The 16,348-nt window shown below is 45.3% G+C and overlaps 2 protein-coding genes across 4 annotated transcripts in view; both read right to left on the bottom strand.

Annotated features, from left to right (window-relative positions):
- The window catches only part of SLC5A10 (solute carrier family 5 member 10), a 61,765-nt gene extending 58,338 nt beyond the window's left edge, over positions 1–3,427 (bottom strand). For 2 of the 3 annotated variants that reach the window (XM_049776879.1, XM_049776878.1), the window contains exons 1-4: positions 3,314–3,424; positions 894–965; positions 474–578; positions 144–203 (exon numbers count right to left, since the gene is read on the bottom strand). In XM_049776879.1, the coding sequence (XP_049632836.1) occupies positions 144–203; positions 474–578; positions 894–965; positions 3,314–3,424 (348 nt within the window). Of the gene's footprint in view, positions 1–143; positions 204–473; positions 579–893; positions 966–3,313 lie in introns of all 3 variants that reach the window. The other variant, XM_049776877.1, reaches the window with a different exon arrangement.
- A 7,931-nt stretch (positions 3,428–11,358) lies between these two features.
- Positions 11,359–16,348, bottom strand: part of PRPSAP2 (phosphoribosyl pyrophosphate synthetase associated protein 2) — a 41,214-nt gene continuing 36,224 nt past the window's right edge. The window contains exons 9-11 of the mRNA XM_049776924.1: positions 15,574–15,644; positions 14,234–14,380; positions 11,359–12,232 (exon numbers count right to left, since the gene is read on the bottom strand). Coding sequence (XP_049632881.1) covers positions 12,074–12,232; positions 14,234–14,380; positions 15,574–15,644 — 377 coding nt within the window. The 3' untranslated portion in view covers positions 11,359–12,073. The remainder of the gene's footprint in view (positions 12,233–14,233; positions 14,381–15,573; positions 15,645–16,348) is intronic.

The following is a 16,348-nucleotide window of genomic DNA, read 5'->3' as shown; positions in this document are numbered from 1 at the left end:
AGGGAACCTTCAGGAGTCGCCTGAGTCTCCTGAATACAGAGCCTCCCCCCCCCCAAAAAAAAAAAACAGGGTTCTGCACACCAGCACCACCAATTGCAACCAAAGCCTGGATGCAGTGTCCTGAGTGCTGGGAGCAGACTTACCTCTGAGGAGATGTAGATGGGCACGAACACCCAGGCCAGGGCCAGCAGCACATACGTGGCCTGCAGAGTCAGAGAGAGCACAGCACAGCGTCCACAAGCCCGCTCCAGGGGCGTTGCTGGACACCACGAGGCAACTCCACATGCCCACCACCACCTCCCAGGGTCCTGTCAGTGTTGGCTTCTGGAGAGGAGTCCCCTAACCCCAGACCATCTTCAAGATGCCAGAGGTCCTGTAGTGCCGAGGAGCAGATTGGGAGAGATCCCTTCCCTGACCCAGCGCCTCCAAAGCTCCCCTCACGTTCCACAGCCTGTGTCTGCCCAGGAGCTCACATTCCACTCGAAGCCTGCCACGGCCAGGCCCCCCGCAGCACCTGAGCCTGCCAGGCCAATGAAGAGACCCGCGCCCTCGCTGCTGGCAAAGAGGGAGGCTCCAATCTGAGGAGATAGGAGAAGGGATCAGCAACTCGAACCCACACTTCAGTACAGTCAGCATTGACCTCAGCAGGCTCTCCCACACCCCACTTCCAGGTTAAGGAGCCCAGACTTGGGAACTTAGGAATCTGCATAGCTAGTCATGAGCAGATGTGTCAGGCCCCAGAGCCCCCCTTTCCCATGGTTTCCAGCACCTCATCCTATACACCCCCAGCTTCAGGCTCCCTGTCAGCCTCAGCCTGCCCAGCACCATCTGACCGTGGTCTTGGGTGACCATGGTGCTAGACCAAAAGGAGGGCAGGAGGAGGGAGCACTCACCGGCCACCATGTCATGTCCCGGCCTGCCAGGAAGTAGCCACGCACAGTGTGTTTGCTGGCCCGGCAGGAGGACTGCAAGAACAGGAGATTAGAGCCTGGGAAGTGCAGGGGATGTTGCAGAAGGGGGAGGCATCATCCCCCAAAGGGTTAATTGCCACACAATCTGGTTCTCTCCTGTGGAAATAAATCCTCAGACTTGCAAAGATACCAAAATATGTCTGTGTGTAGATGGAACCCTAGCAGCACTGTTCAAACAGTGGAAAGACCACCCCAAATGTTCACCTGCCCATGAAAGAACATTGTCCAACTCTAGAATGTTCTCTCAGGCATCAGGGCAGTAGTACAATAAGGAGGGAATTTGCCTTGCATTTGGCCAACCAAGATTTGATGCCCTAGACCCATTGTGGTCCCCTGAGCCCATCAGGAGTGACTCCTGAATGCAGAGCCAGGACCAAACCCTGAACAGTGCCAGGTGTGATCCCCCAAAGCCAAAACATAGAATCCCCCAAAACAACATAGAATGTTCTCTAACTGTGGATAAGAACAAAGCCCCAATCAGGCTATCCTGATAGTCCTTGAAAACATTCTGTGGATCAGAGAGGCCAGACAGAGCACTGAATCATCATTTACAGGTATCAAGCATGACTGGTCAGGGGCAGGAAGAAGATCCACAGCTTCCCAGGGAGGGGAAGGTGTCGATAGGAGGGACTGTGGGTAACCAAGAGTTTTCCTCCTGAGATGGAAACTCCTTGCTTTGTTTTTATTCCAGGGCATCAGACAAGTGCTACTCAGCGTTAACTTCTGGCTCTGTGCTCAGGGATTTCTTCCAGCAGTACTCATAGGGGACCAGGTGGTATCAGAGGTTAAACCTGGGCCTCCTGGCTGCAAAGTATGTGTTCAGCCCACTTAACTCTCTGTCTCTCTCTGTCTCTCTCTGTTTCTCTCTGTCTCTCTGTCTCTGTCTCTCTGTCTCTCTCTGTTTCTCTCTGTCTCTCTGTCTCTCTCTCTGTCTCTCTCTGTCTCTCTCTGTCTCTGTCTCTGTCTCTGTCTCTGTCTCTGTCTCTCTCTCTGTCTCTGTCTCTCTCTCTTTCTCTCTCTCTCTCTCTCTCTCTCTCTCTCTCTCTCTCTCTCTCTCTCTCTCTCTCTCTCTCTCTCTCTCTCTCTTCTTCCCCTGAAAGCTTTAAAATTCTATAGCAGTGATAGCTCATAGGGCCTGGGTAGTACAGCAGGTAGGACTTTTACCTTGCACATGACTGATTTGGGTTTGCTCCCCAGAATCGCACAGGTCACCTGAGTTTGCCAGGAGTTATCACTGAGTCCAGATTTGGGAGAAAGCCCTGAGCATTGTCAGGTGTGCCCCCATACCTCTACCCAAAAAAGTAATTGTCCCAGCCTTCTGACTCAGAGCAATAAGAAGGGGAGTCCATCCTCCCCAGAGATGAAGGCTACCATGCTTCAGGGCTCAGGGACCCAGTGCAGACCCCATGCTGTTCAGTTTCTCTCAGTGGGGACAGCCTGGGGTGCCCCCACATGCATAGCCCCAGGCTTCTCTGTCCAGGGCACTGGCCCTTTCCCAGTAGGAAGGACAGTGTGTGGGGCCTCCCTAGCAGTTGTTTTTCTTTTTTTTAATATTTTATTTATTTTTTTAATAAAAAGCACATGTTTATATTTTAAAATACATATCTTCCATCATATCTCATTACATCATTACATCAAAAAGTATAGATCAAAGTTTTTTCACTCATTTAAAATGCAGTAAAATATCTCCATACACTTATCATCACAATTGTTCATGTATCTATAATTCTTTGTCAATTCTTTTTTTTTTTTTTTTTTTTTGGTTTTTGGGCCACACCCGGTAACGCTCAGGGGTTATTCCTGGCTATGTGCTCAGAAGTTGCTCCTGGCTTGGGGGACCATATGGGACACCGGGGGATAGAACCACGGTCCGTCCAAGGCTAGCGCAGGCAAGGCAGGCACCTTACCTTTAGCGCCACCGCCCGGCCCCTCTTTGTCAATTCTTACAGGGTTAAGAACTGGACCTCTGAGTTAGCTTGGTGGGGAACATGAATACCCGGAGTTGTTGCCCTCCTGTCTCTGTGTTCTGACCCACTAGGTTGGGATATAGCTTAGAATCCATGTGATCCTGTAACTCCAGCTAACAGTCACCAGGAGGCCAAGGCTGGAATTCATACCACAGTGAGTGCTTATCTCTTTCCCTCCCTATGCACAGCTGCCTCACTTTACAGTCTCCATAGAGAAGTTTCCCAGAGAGAGAAAAGGGAGGCCTTTGACAAATCTAGGGCCATGGAGTGGGACTCCTGGCACCAGGTCTCCCAGAGAGCCCAGACCTACACTTTAGTGCTTGCCCTTCCCCTCCATTTCTACACCCTAGTCTCAATTCCTCCCCATCCTCTTACCCAAATGCCCACAGCCACGTTCAGGGCACAATACAGGCTGATGACCACGATGTCAGGCACACCAAGCTGTGGCCAGGGAATGTGGGCATTGCCTGTGGCATTGTCCGCCATCATCCTCAGCAGGCACCAGCTTTGAGTGAGGAACTGTGGCTGTGGGCAGGATCGTCTCCAAGAGCAGCAGGAAATTGATAATTAAGCTGAGCAGGATGAAGGAATCTGTGCCCAAGTGAGGCCACGTGCCTTGGAGACTCTCTCTGTCTCTCTCTTTCTCTCTCTCTCTCCCGCTCTCTCTCAAAGTATCTTTAAGGGGCCAGAGCAGAAGCTCAGCAAGTAAGGACCTAGGTTCAATCCCTACCATCCCATATAGTCCCCGAGCCTGCCAGGAGTGAATTCTGAGCACAGATTTAAGAGTAACCCAAAAAAGAACATCTTTAAAATTAGGGGAAATGGGAAAAATAAAGAAAAGGATGTTGAGTGGATCCAAAGGCCAGGGGTGTAGCTCAGTGGTGAAGCACATGCTTTGCATGTCTGTGTGCATATTTGGGTCTGATTCATCCAAAGTAATGCTGTTGTGCCACATCCACCTCTGTGTAAGAAGGCCCCAGCCACCTGTACCTTTAAGGGAGGGCCCTTGAAAAGCCACCTGTGCCTGTAAGGGAGATTGCTTGAGAACAGCCTGTATTCACGAAAAGGAGAGCATTAGGGCACCAAAAGATCTTGGTTGCTTGACCATGAGGCACTCAGGGAAAAGGGAACATGCCATAAATATTATTCACGACATAACTTTACTAACATCCAAAGGACTTTTCTTTGAAAGACCATTCAGATTTCTTTTTTTTTTTTCTTTTTTTTTTTTTTTGGTTTTTGGGCCACACGTGTTTGATATTCAGGGGTTACTCCTGGCTATGCACTCAGAAGTCACTCCTAGCTTGGGGGACCATATGGGATGCCGGGGGATCAAACCGCGGTCCTGTCCATCCTATGCTAGCACTTGCAAGGTAGACACCTTACCTCTAGCGCCACCTTCCCGGCCCAGACCATTCAGATTTCTATAAACACACCTTGTCATGAGCAGTTGTGTAGATTCAAGTATACTTTATTTAGTCTTTTTTTCTTTTTTTTAGTCTTACAAGATTATCAACCACTCTCAAATCTAGTGTTGTTGTTAGTCTAAGTGTGGTTATATTAAGGGTTAATATTTCAAGGCCAAAAGAATAGCCAGTTTCTGGGAAGTGACCTTGGTGGAGGAGCACGGAGGCTGGAGACTGGGGGCCGTACACTGCCATGGGTCAGTAAAGATAAAAACAGCTTGTCCTAGGCATTTTGTCTAGGTATGTGAGAGAACTAAGTTATGTCTGCATTTGTGATCCTCACCAAAAAATTTTGTATAAGTGTTCTGCTCTAGCCCAGAGAAGGAAAGACAAGATGCTTGGGGGCCAGAGAGATAGCATGGAGGTAAGGCATTTGCCTTGCAAGCAGAAGGACAGTGGTTCGAATCCCAGCATCCCATACAGTTCCCCGAGCCTGCCAGGAGCAATTTCTGAGCATAGAGCCAGGAGTAACCCCTGAACCCTGCCTGGTGTGACCCAAAAAACAAACTCAAAAAAAAAAAAAAAAGTAAAGAAAGACAAGCTGCAACTTAACTTCTGAGTGTCTGAATCTCTAATCTTATTTCATGGACTTTATGCACACACCTTCCTGAGCAGGGACCCCGAGAACTCCCTTAGTGTCTGGTCCAAGCAGACTGTGACACTATTAAGGGGCAATAAACACCAAAGGCAACCAGAGTAGATCAGAATGAATGGGCAAGTTACTAGATGGTGGCTCAGTCTTCATCTGATTGGTGTGAGAAGCAGTGGTGGTGACCCAGGGGATGAGTGAGAGCAGAGAGGGACAAGGGGGACACGAGAAATAACCAATATTGGATGATAAAATGTTTCACTAACCACAGTTTTCTAGCCCAGAAACATATATGCCAGCGCCTCAGCCTGACCCACAACTTAAGATCAGCTTCCAGGAGTCCAGGGCTGGGCTGAAGCCCCATCACATGCCCATTTCCTTGTGACACAGCCAAGACATGGAGGTTGCATGGCTGAGCCCTTTCTCCCAAAGCAGACATTTCCAGGACAGAGCTGGGATTCAGCTGTAGCCGGGAACCCACAGACAGTGGTGATGACTCAGCTTCCTCAGCTTTCAACAGCTCCCTGCTAGCAGATTCTCACCCATTCCTTGAATTCACAGTGCACTGACCCGTCTGCTCCGCAGAGCCTTGGGAGTTTAACCAGGTCATGGGCAGTGAAGTATCAGTGTTAATGTGTGAGCAGCATACTGGGAAAGTGTTAGCTACAACCCTGTTCTAAGAGACCAAGGTTTAATGATTAATGTCTCCACACCATCCACTATTCCATGCCTGTGACCAGAGAGGAAACAGGAATCCCAAAACAGTCTCAGACAGTCCTCATCCCTCCAACCCTCCCCCAACAGCCTCAGATTCTCAATGGTGCTGACACCTCAAACTCCAGCCTGAAGGTCCCAACACCATAAGAAAGGCCACATATCTGAAACCTACTTCCTAAAGATAAAGTAGTGGGGAAAACCAGTTCCCTCTCCTCAGCCTGGTCTCAGAAGGAAAAAAAAAAAATCTCTTTTTTTTGTTTGTTTTTTTTGTTTGTTTGTTTTTGGGTCACACCCGGCAGTGCTCAGGGATTACTCCTGGCTCTACACTCAGAAATCGCTCCTGGCAGGCTTTGGGGCACCATATGGGATGCTGGAATTCCAACCATCATCCTTCTGCATGCAAGGCAAATGCCTTACCTTGGCCCTGAAAAAAAAAAAATCTTAACAGCCCAACCCCCACCTGCTGCTAAGATCAAAAGTCCTGGGGGAATGAGGCTCCAGGCACAGAGGACACTAAGAAAATTCAGCCACTCCCACCATCACATTCCACACCCACCCCACAAAACACAGCAGCTCTTCCAGCACAACTCAGCAGGTCAGGAAGTTGACCCATCCCCATCAATACCCCTGACAGCTCCTATCTGTTCAGCACAGTTCCCCCAAATTACCCCTGCTTCAGATGCCAGCAGTCACAGCTAACTAAATGTGAACTATGAGGGACAGTGACCCATGATCCTGTCCTCAAGGCTACTAGAACTCTGGTGAACACTTTATTTTGTATTATAGATTTGTTTAAAGGTATGAAGATGATCTCCTTTGCTGGTCTTAGTTCTGAAGGCCATGACCTTGGAACCAGTCTCCATCCTGTGTAATTTATTACAAAGAATGAGACAGACACAGTGATTAGACAGCAGCAAGCTAGCTTCAATAATCTTAAATGAGTGCTGTTTGGCTTTTTAATTTAGTATAGAACCACCATTCCCATGGCTCCCGCCACATGTAAGAAATATTAAGAACAGGGACCAAATGAGAGCACAATGGGTTGGGGGCTTGTTTTGCACATGGCAAACAGGGGGTTTGATTCCCAGCATTTCATACAGTTCCCCCAAACATCACCAGGAGTGATCCCTGAGAGCAGTCAGGAGTAAGTAAGCCCTGAGCACCACCAGGTGTGGCCCATAAAACAAAAGAACAAAGGTGGGAATATTATATAGCTGTGGTCATACACAGGGTGATAAGCAATCAGCAAATGCCTTTAATGTGGAGTTCTGAAGTTATGATCCTGTTAAGCCTTAGACATTTCCTATTTGGCTGCACCTTTGTAGCCCCCATTGTCTAAACTAGGCTAGACTTGTTTTACCCAGAGGACAGGACATCCAGCCCTTGGGGTTATTAGTGGGATATTTCCCACAGGGGGTCACTTGCAGTGTACTCAGCCAGGTCCATGCTCTGGTGGTGGTAAGGATATGTAAGTGGCACAGAGGATCAGACCTAGGGCCTGCACAAGATGAAGGGATCAGCTCTTCTGTATCGAGAGCCACATTCTCGACTGATGGAGGAGAAATGAGCACCCTGATGAAGTCAACTGGGGAAAGTACAGCATCTGATGGAGTTTGGGGTACATGCCTTCCTGCCAAGTGGATGTTCACTAACCTGGAACACCCCTGAGCCCCATTATTTCTGAAGGACTGCTTATTTGGGAGGCTTGGGTTTTTTAAGTTTTGATGTTTTGGGTTTTGGGTCACACCTGTCAGTGCTCAGGGATTACTCCTGGTTCTGTGCTCAGGACCATCTGGGCTACCATAGATCGAAGTCAGGTCAACCAAGTGCAAGGCAAACACCCTAAACCACTGTATTGTTTCTTAAGATTCCCTTTATTTTCTTTTGGTTTGGGAGCCATACCTGGCAGTACTGGGGATTAAACCCAGGTTCCCTGCCTACAAAGCATGTGCTCAGGCTGTTAAGCATCTCTCCAGACTGAAAGGGTTTTATGGACATTTTGGACATATGTATGATCAGTTGTTCACTGGCTGTTGCTGATGAACTCAGTCTCCCAGGAAGCTGAAAATTCCCATCCTTGAATGCTATCTCCTCTAACAGTCATTCTGGGCCAGCTCTTAACATGATGGGGGGGTGGGTTGGGGTACAGGAAGTGGGGGCTTATGTGCACCTAAGCCACAGTCAGCTCAAAAGCATACAGAAACCTCTAGAATCCAAGAATTTCAGGAGCCTGAAGCCCAGAGACTTGAAAAAAAAATAACATTTATTTTTTACTGTACTTCAGTCCAGACATGAAAAATATCTCCCTGGGCAAAGTGTGGGAGTAGAGTTGAAGGGAATTTGAGGAGCCTGAAATAAGAGGGCTAGAACCTCTCCTTTTTGTTGAGTTTGTTTCCTTCATCATTGTCTTGAATTTGTGCAGGTTTGCTTCAGCTGAGCCAATGAATGGGTTAGCAAAAACTTTTTAAAATGTCACCCTTTGAGTAAAATTTGTCCATGGGTTTCTGTACCAACTTGTGGACAGTTTCTTCCTATTAACTCTCATCATCTTTATCCCCAAAGAACCACAAAGGCACTTGTGTCCACCATCCAAGGAGGCTCAAGGTTAGGGCTGGAAATAGTACAGCGGATAGGGCACAGTAATACATGCCTTACATGTGACCAACTTGGGTTAATCCCTGGCACCTCATATTGTCTCTTAGCCCTTCCAGGAGTGATTACTGAGTGTAAGGCCAGGAGTAAGCCCTAAGTGCCACTAGGTCTGACCCAAATCAAAACAAAAAATAAGGGGCCGGAGAGATAGCACGGAGGTAGGGCATTTGCCTTGCATGCAAAAGGACGGTGGTTCGAATCCCCGCATCTCATATGCCCCCCCCCCAGCCTGCCAGGAGCGATTTCTGAGTGTAGAGCCAGGAGTAACCACTGAGCGCTGCCGGGTGTGACCCCCAATAAGATATTTAAAGTTGCAAAGACTGGGGGTGGCTGAGTGAACTGTGGATTATCCAGGTCATGAAATACCATGATCATTAAAAGATGAAGTGGCTTAATTTCATGACACAAAGGATAAAGAAAGCAATTGACTGAAGAGTGCATATTGGTTCCTAATGTACCCCTCATTAGGTACAAAGGTTTGCAGCTCAGCAACAACAGTGTTCAGAAGCCCCATTGCTGCCTTCCTGATATCTCCTGAGAGGTTACTATGTTCCCAGCTGCCACCAGTTCTCCCAACTTCTATAGTGGGTGGAAAACAGAAGGATGCAGAAATTTCAGTATCAGAAATATTCAGTATCACAGAGAGCCATGGGCTTATATCCAAATTGTCTAGCTCTGGAGCCCAGGGCACGCTTCAATGTGAACAGTGACCCCACCCACATACCCCAAACCTGCTTTGCTCCTTGAGGTTCCTTCTCAGATCTTATCAGGGTCGTGCAGACTTGCAAGACCTGCAGACCTGCAAGGCTTCTGCTCTGTTATTACATGAGCCACATTCTCAATGATGAAGGTTAAATGTCCACTCTGATAAAGAGGCAAATAAGAGATGTTTAGGTTTGGGGACCACACTTGGCAGTGATCAGAATTTACTCCTGGTGGTCTGGGGTATGGAATGCCAGGGATTAAAGCAGGGTAGTTGGCCTCTGTACTATCTCTTGCCCCTTCATTTTAATTTATATAGTGACGTGTAGAAGTCCAGCTCCTTCTTTTGTGCAAATATGTATGCAGTAGTATGCTCCTATCTCACATGACTATTTAAAAAGCAAAATGCATGTCCTATCTCCATTTATTAAAATACTATTTTTTTTTTTTGGGTTTTTCGGGCCACATCCGTTTGACGCTCAGGGGTTACTCCTGGCTAAGTGCTCAGAAATTGCCCCTTGCTTGGGGGGTCATATGGGACGCCGGGGGATAGAACCGAGGTCCTTCCTTGGCTAGCGCTTGCAAGGCAGACACCTCACCTCTAGCGCCACATCGCCGGCCCCTAAAATACTATTTTTAAGTGAAAGGTCTTGGTACCTTCACCAAAACAAAGAACATAAACAGTTTTATTTCTGAACTCTTAATTCTCTCCCATTACTTAGGGCCAGTGACAGAACAGAGGTTAAAGTAGGCACTTGCATCCCCGTTTGATCCCCAGCATCATATATGGTACCCTGAGTAACATCAAGGAATGATCCTGAGAACAGTGTCAGGAGTAAGTTCTAAGCATAGGTTGGGTATACCCCAATCTCCCCCCCAAATTATCTTCCATTAGTCTATGCGAGTGGTCCTCAAACTTTTTAAACAGGGGGCCAGTTCACTGTCCCTCAGACCATTGGATTGGATGGCTGGACTATAGTAAAAACAAAAACTATGAATAGATTACTATGCATATTGCATATATCTTATTTTGAAGTGAAGAAACAAAACGGGAACAGATACAATATGTGCCCTGCGGGTCATAGTTTGAAAACCACTGGAACACCACATAGCTTGGTATAAGCTGCTTTGTACTAAGTTTTGAAATTGAGAAGTACATATACTCCAACTTTATTCTCCTTTCCCAAAAAAAAAGTTTTGGATATTTGTAACAAAAAGCAGGATATCGTCTCTTCTTTGAAATTAGTATTATTCCATTGTATTTATACACTTGTACTCCTTTATCCATATAGTTATCACTGGACAATTAGATTGTTTTCAAGTCTTAGCTACTGAAAATACTGCTAAATTTAAGTGTATATATATATATCCTTGTAAAAGACACCAAGGAGTTGAATTGCTGGGTCATGTGTAGATTGTTTTTCATTTTTCTAAAGTCTCCACATTATTTTCCATAAAGGCTGAATCAGATGACATTCCTACCAAGTGTAAATAAGAGATCCTTTTTATTTTGCTGGGGGATTTTTGATCATACCTGGCAATATTCGGGGGTTATTCCTGGCTCTATACTCAGAGATCACCCTTGGTGGTGCTCAGGAGACCATATAGCATCTGGGTAACAAATTCAGGTCAGCAGCATGCAAGGCAAGTACCCTACCCACTGTATTACCTCTCAACCTAAGGTATCCCCTTTTCACCACCAACTTTAACAACACTGTTTTTGAACTTTTTTACATAGGCCATGCCAACTGTAATGTAGTCTGGCCCTTTGGATTTTCTCCCTGTCCAGAAAGTCTTAAATTTTAGTGTCATGAATTAGATGGTCCTGACATGAGCAGAGTGGATGCCCATGTGACACCCTCAAGACAGTGTTCTCTGCTTGATACTAATACACACATTTTCAGCTCTAATCACAATAACTCTTGCTGACAAGGATCTCAACACTTGCCCTTTGTGGACCCCTCTTCATCTCATCCCTCCTATGATGCTTTTGAGAAAAGCTATGCTGGGGCCAGAGATGTGGTAGTATGTGGACCTAGTGGTAGTGCCCCAAGAGCACTGTAGGACCACCCCCAACTAGGGACCAGGAACAAACAAAAGGAAGAGCTATGTTGTAGACTGGTAAACAGAATTTGAGCTACCCCATGGTGCAAAGCCTTGTATTCAAATTCCTCAGTGGAGGCACCACTGAACGCATGTCAGGAACATAAACAGAACAAGGTAACTTACATCCCCTTGAAGGTACCTATCCCCCTGAAAAGCTACTGAAGAGAAAAGTCAAACAAACCACAGTGTGAATTCCTCCTTCATTTTATTTTAGTTATAAAACAAATGCTAAACACAAAGTTAAAAAAAAAATAAACACAAAATTTTTAGTCCTTTTATTGCAGAAAATAAATAATGATCACATAATTCGTATGCTTGCCTATAAAAGCATTTCTAAAATTGTTGCTTACTGGGTTCAGCAGTATAAGCTTCTCGGTCTTTCTATCACAGATGTCATGGATGATAATGTTATCTTAACTTTTTGTTGTTGTTGAATCACACCTGGCAATGCTCACTTATTATTCCTAGGGCTCTGCATTCAGAAATTATTCCTGGCAGTGTTCAGAGGACCACATAGAATGCCCAGCAACAAATCTAGACAACCACATGCTATACTAGGCTCTCTGCCCTATTAACTTATTTTTAAGCACAGCACTCCAGAAATTTTGGGGAAAAGTTTGTGAGCTTAAAAATATTATTCCATTGCTTAAATAGTTTAACTTTAAAACAACAACAACAAAAATTCCAGTTAATTTATTTTATTGAAGAGAATATAGCTTTTCTTTTATAAAAATTACCCAAAAACTCACAAACACCCAAACTGACATTAAAAGGTTGGTCACGCGTCCTAGGAATTAACTAGAAGAAAGGAACAAAGCGAGGCTCCTGTGGCAGGATCCTGCCGAGCACTGATCCCTGTAGTTCTAGTTTAGCCCTCCCAAGTGTGAAAAAAAGCAAAGCCGCTCAGTCATCTAAACCGATGTTTCTGAATAGGTATGACATCGACTCCCCATTGTGAATCCGACGGATGGCTTCTGAAAGGATCATGCTGATATCCACAGTTTTAATTTTGGGGCACTGGAGCTTCTGGATTTCATGTGGGATTGTATTGGTAACCACCACCTGCAAATTAATAATTAAGACTAATATCATTACAAATGGTTTAACATACTCAAGTCAATCAATATATACATCATATCAATAAAAGAAAAAAAGGGCCGGAGTGATATCACAGCAGTATGGTGTTTACTTTGCAAGCTGATGACCTGGAAAGGACTTGGATTCAATCTCCGGCATCCCATATGGTCCCCAAGCCTCCCATGAATGATTTCTGAGCGCAGAGCCAGGAGTAATCCAAGTGCCACAGGGCATGGCCCAAAAACCAAAAAATAAAATAAAAATCCTTTGATCATTTTTATACATAGATGCAGACAAAGCATTTGACAAGATCCAGTACCCATTCATGATGAAAAACTCTCACCAAAACTTTCCTCCCTATAGTCAAAGTCACTTATCACAAGTCCACAGCAAACATTATACTCAATGAGGGAAAGCCTTTCTTGTAAGATCTGGGACAAAACTAAGTTGCCCCTTCTCATCACTTCTATTCTATATAGTACAGGAAATACTTGCCATTGCTACTAGGCAAGAAAAAGATATCCAGGTCATACACATAAGAAAGAATGAAGTCAAGCTCTCACTGTCTGTGGATGAAATGATACTATATTTAGAAAAGCCTAAAGAGTCAACAAAAAGGCTTCTAGAAATAATATACTTGTTTAGTAAAGTGACAGACTACAAATTTAAAATCCAAAATCCATAACTTTCCTATATACAAATAGTGAAAAAAGATATTAAAAAAACAATAACTGGGGGCCGGAGAGGTAGCACAGCATGTTTGCCTTGCAAGCAGCCGATCCAGGACCTAAGGTAGCTGGTTCAAATCCCGGCATCCCATATCGTTCCCCATGCCTGCCAGGAGCTATTTCTGAGCAGATAGCCAGGAGTAACCCCTGAGCACCGCCGGGTGTGGCCCAAAAACAAAACAAAACAAAAACAACAACCATTTACAATTATGCCTCAGAAAAATCAAGTACCTTGGAATCAATCTAAAGAAATGAAAGACCTATACAAAGAAAATTACAAAACACTGCTTCAAGAAATAAAGAGAACAGAGGAAATAGAAACACATCCCGTTCATTGATTAGGAGGATTAAGATTAAAATGGCAATATTTCCCAAATGCATTGTACAGATTCAATACAGTCCTTATAAGAAAACCCATGTCTGGGGCCCAGAGAGATAGCACAGCGGCATTTGCCTTGCAAGCAGCCAATCCAGGACCAAAAGTGGTTGGTTCGAATCCCGGTGTCCCATATGGTCCCCCGTGCCTGCCAGGAGCTATTTCTGAGCAGCTGGGTGTGGCCAAAAAAAAAGGAATATCGCAGTTGTGGCCAAAAATCAAAAAAGAAAGAGAATAATGCATATAACCACAGTCCCACCATCCAGCAGTCTGGCTGGCCTTCAGAACATAAGGAGCTGGACCCAACAGGGTGAAGAAACATGCCTGGTCTCACTGGGCATAGTAGGAATGTGGACAACTATGCTGGTGCCATCCTCTCATTTCATACTTGGCACTTATACCAGAGAGGGCTAGGCTTGTCCTCAAAATGCCTGGCCAGTTATCTCCAGCACCCACTATGGTCCTCTGAGCCCACCAGGAGTTATCCTGAGTGCAGAGCCAGGGATCTGAGCACCACCAGGTATGGCCCCAAACCAAACCAAAACCAAAAATCCTGGCCAAGAAACGACCTGACTCAAGAAATTCCTTGACCTCTTAGGGCATGATTTTTCAGCTTTCTGAAAGGGGCACTAACCACCAGGCTATGAAAGGAGTGTATACAGCCCAGGGAAGGGTATATATAGAACTGTGCTGTGTGGACTAAACCGATGAGTAAGGAAACTCCATTTACAAGAGGGCAAGACAGAGAGCTGAAGTGGGGAAATGCACACAGCATTCATTCTGTGGCTCCACTCTGCACTCCGAATGCCCAGCTCCACCCATTCTTAGCCCCAGGTGGGGCCTTGCACAGGGCCCTGAGTCTATACACAGCCCAGCTGTTACCTCATCGATGGCAGATTCCTCAATCAGTCGAGGAGCATCTGAAGACAACAGGCCATGAGTGGCCATCACGAAGATCTTATAAGCACCTCTTTCCTTCAGGGTTTCTGCGGCAGCAAGAAAGCTATCAACATCGTCGATAATGTCATCCTGTCAAAATCAGAGGAGTGAAAAGGATGTGAACACTTCCCAAGAAGGTTCAAGACCAGAGTATCCCAGTGGGGGCAAAAGTACCTCTCACGCTCAAACAATCTGGGGAAGCAGTAGCCAAGGGTCCTATTGGGGGTGCTTTCTGTTTGTTCACTTAAAGAAGGTAAATTTCCAGTGGGCACTGAGTTTTTGTTTTTGTTTTTGTTTTTTTTCTGAAAAGGGAACAGCAGGTGAAACAAGTTTGAGGTCCTCTGATTGAGACAACCAAAATAAGGTGAGTCAGATTTTACCAGGTCAGATTGTGGTTCCTCTCCTATCACACAGCTGCATATCACCTGGTCTGCCATATTCCCTTCAGGCTGGCTCAGAGTATCCCCACATGACATTATGCTGACAGGTCATCCTTGCTGCCATCCTTGGTGTGGAACTGGCCTTCACTATGCCTAGTCCTAGACATGTCCCTGATGCTCAAAACTGAGACATTTCTGACTATGGGTACACCTCTCCTCTCCTGTCCTGCTTTTCGTAATTTTCCAAGCTTTTTCTACTAAATATTCAGGAAATAACTTTTACTTATATATTTATAAGGTACATATTAATAAGGTAATACATTATTACATTATATAATATACAATAATGTATATATTGAAATATAAACATATATCCTTTTTGGCTTGTTTTGGTTTCTGCACTCCCCCTATACCATCAATATATATGGTCATTCTGGTAGTACATATGAGATCTCAGTCCTCTGAACTCTCTCCCTGGAGTAATTTTTGTTTATCAGTTTGTTTTTGAACCACACCTGGCATTGCTCAGGAGCCATATAGGATGCTATTGCTCCAGCCAAAGACTTTAGTTTTTTTTTTTTGGTTTTTCAAACACCCGTTTGATGCTCAGGGGTTACTCCTGGCTAAGCACTCAGAAATTGCCCCTGGCTTGGGGGGACCATATGGGATGATATATTTCCCCACGTTATTACAAACAGTTGTATTGCAGTCAACTGCACAATAATGAACTACTAAGCAGTTAGCAGTTTGTTAATAAACTACTACTGATATTTTCAACTTTGGACCAAAGGAGACATTTAGTAAAAGGCAACAAACTCATGAGAATTACTTAGCCAAAGCATTGTCCTGACATGAGTAAGTTATCAAGCACATGTAAATACATGGTAAGAGACGACTACATACCACAATGATGGCAATCCTGCCGCCCACATCACCTACAACTGTGATCGGAGGTTTTTCTTTAGGAATCAGCACTGGTCAGAATAAACACACACAAAAATGTCTATGTTAAAAAGTAAACCAATGGATCCAGGAGACAGCTCAATGGGCTAGTATGCATGCTTTGCACATGAGAGACCAAGGTTCAATCCCTGGCACTGCATGGTACCCCAAATACCACTGAGAATGACTCCCTAAGTATACAGCAGCACTGACTGTAGCCCTCAAATAAACAAAACATAAACCAAAGCTCAAAGAAAGTTAATGACTCATGAAAAAAAAACCCAGGAGGGGCCAGAGTGATAGCAATGTGTTTGCCTTGCATATGAACCAATCCCAAGTTTGATCCCTGGCTTCCCCTAAGCCCACCAGATCTGATTCCTGAGCGCAGAGATAGGAGTTATATGCCTGTGCACAGCTGGGTGTGGCGCAGAAACCAAAACCCAAACCAAATAAATACATAAATCAATCAATCAATCAAGCAATAAAAAAGAAAGAGGGCCTGGAGAGATAGCACAGAGGTGTTTGCCTTGCAAGCAGCTGATCCAGGACCAAAGGTGGTTGGTTCGAATCCCAGTGTCCCATATGGTCCCCCGTGCCTGCCAGGAGCTATTTCCGAGCAGACAGCCAGGAGTAACCCCTGAGCACCGCCGGATGTGGCCCAAAAACCAAAAAAAAAAAAAAAAAAGAGAGAGAAATAAAAAAGACCCAGGAAACTAGGGGAGCTGGGACCCTTGGG

The sequence above is a fragment of the Suncus etruscus genome, chromosome 7 (assembly GCF_024139225.1).
Source record: "Suncus etruscus isolate mSunEtr1 chromosome 7, mSunEtr1.pri.cur, whole genome shotgun sequence".
In the NCBI taxonomy this organism is placed as follows: Eukaryota; Metazoa; Chordata; class Mammalia; order Eulipotyphla; family Soricidae; genus Suncus; species Suncus etruscus.
The sequence above is the reverse complement of the archived record's forward strand: the minus strand, read 5'-3'. Positions and strand labels throughout refer to the sequence as shown.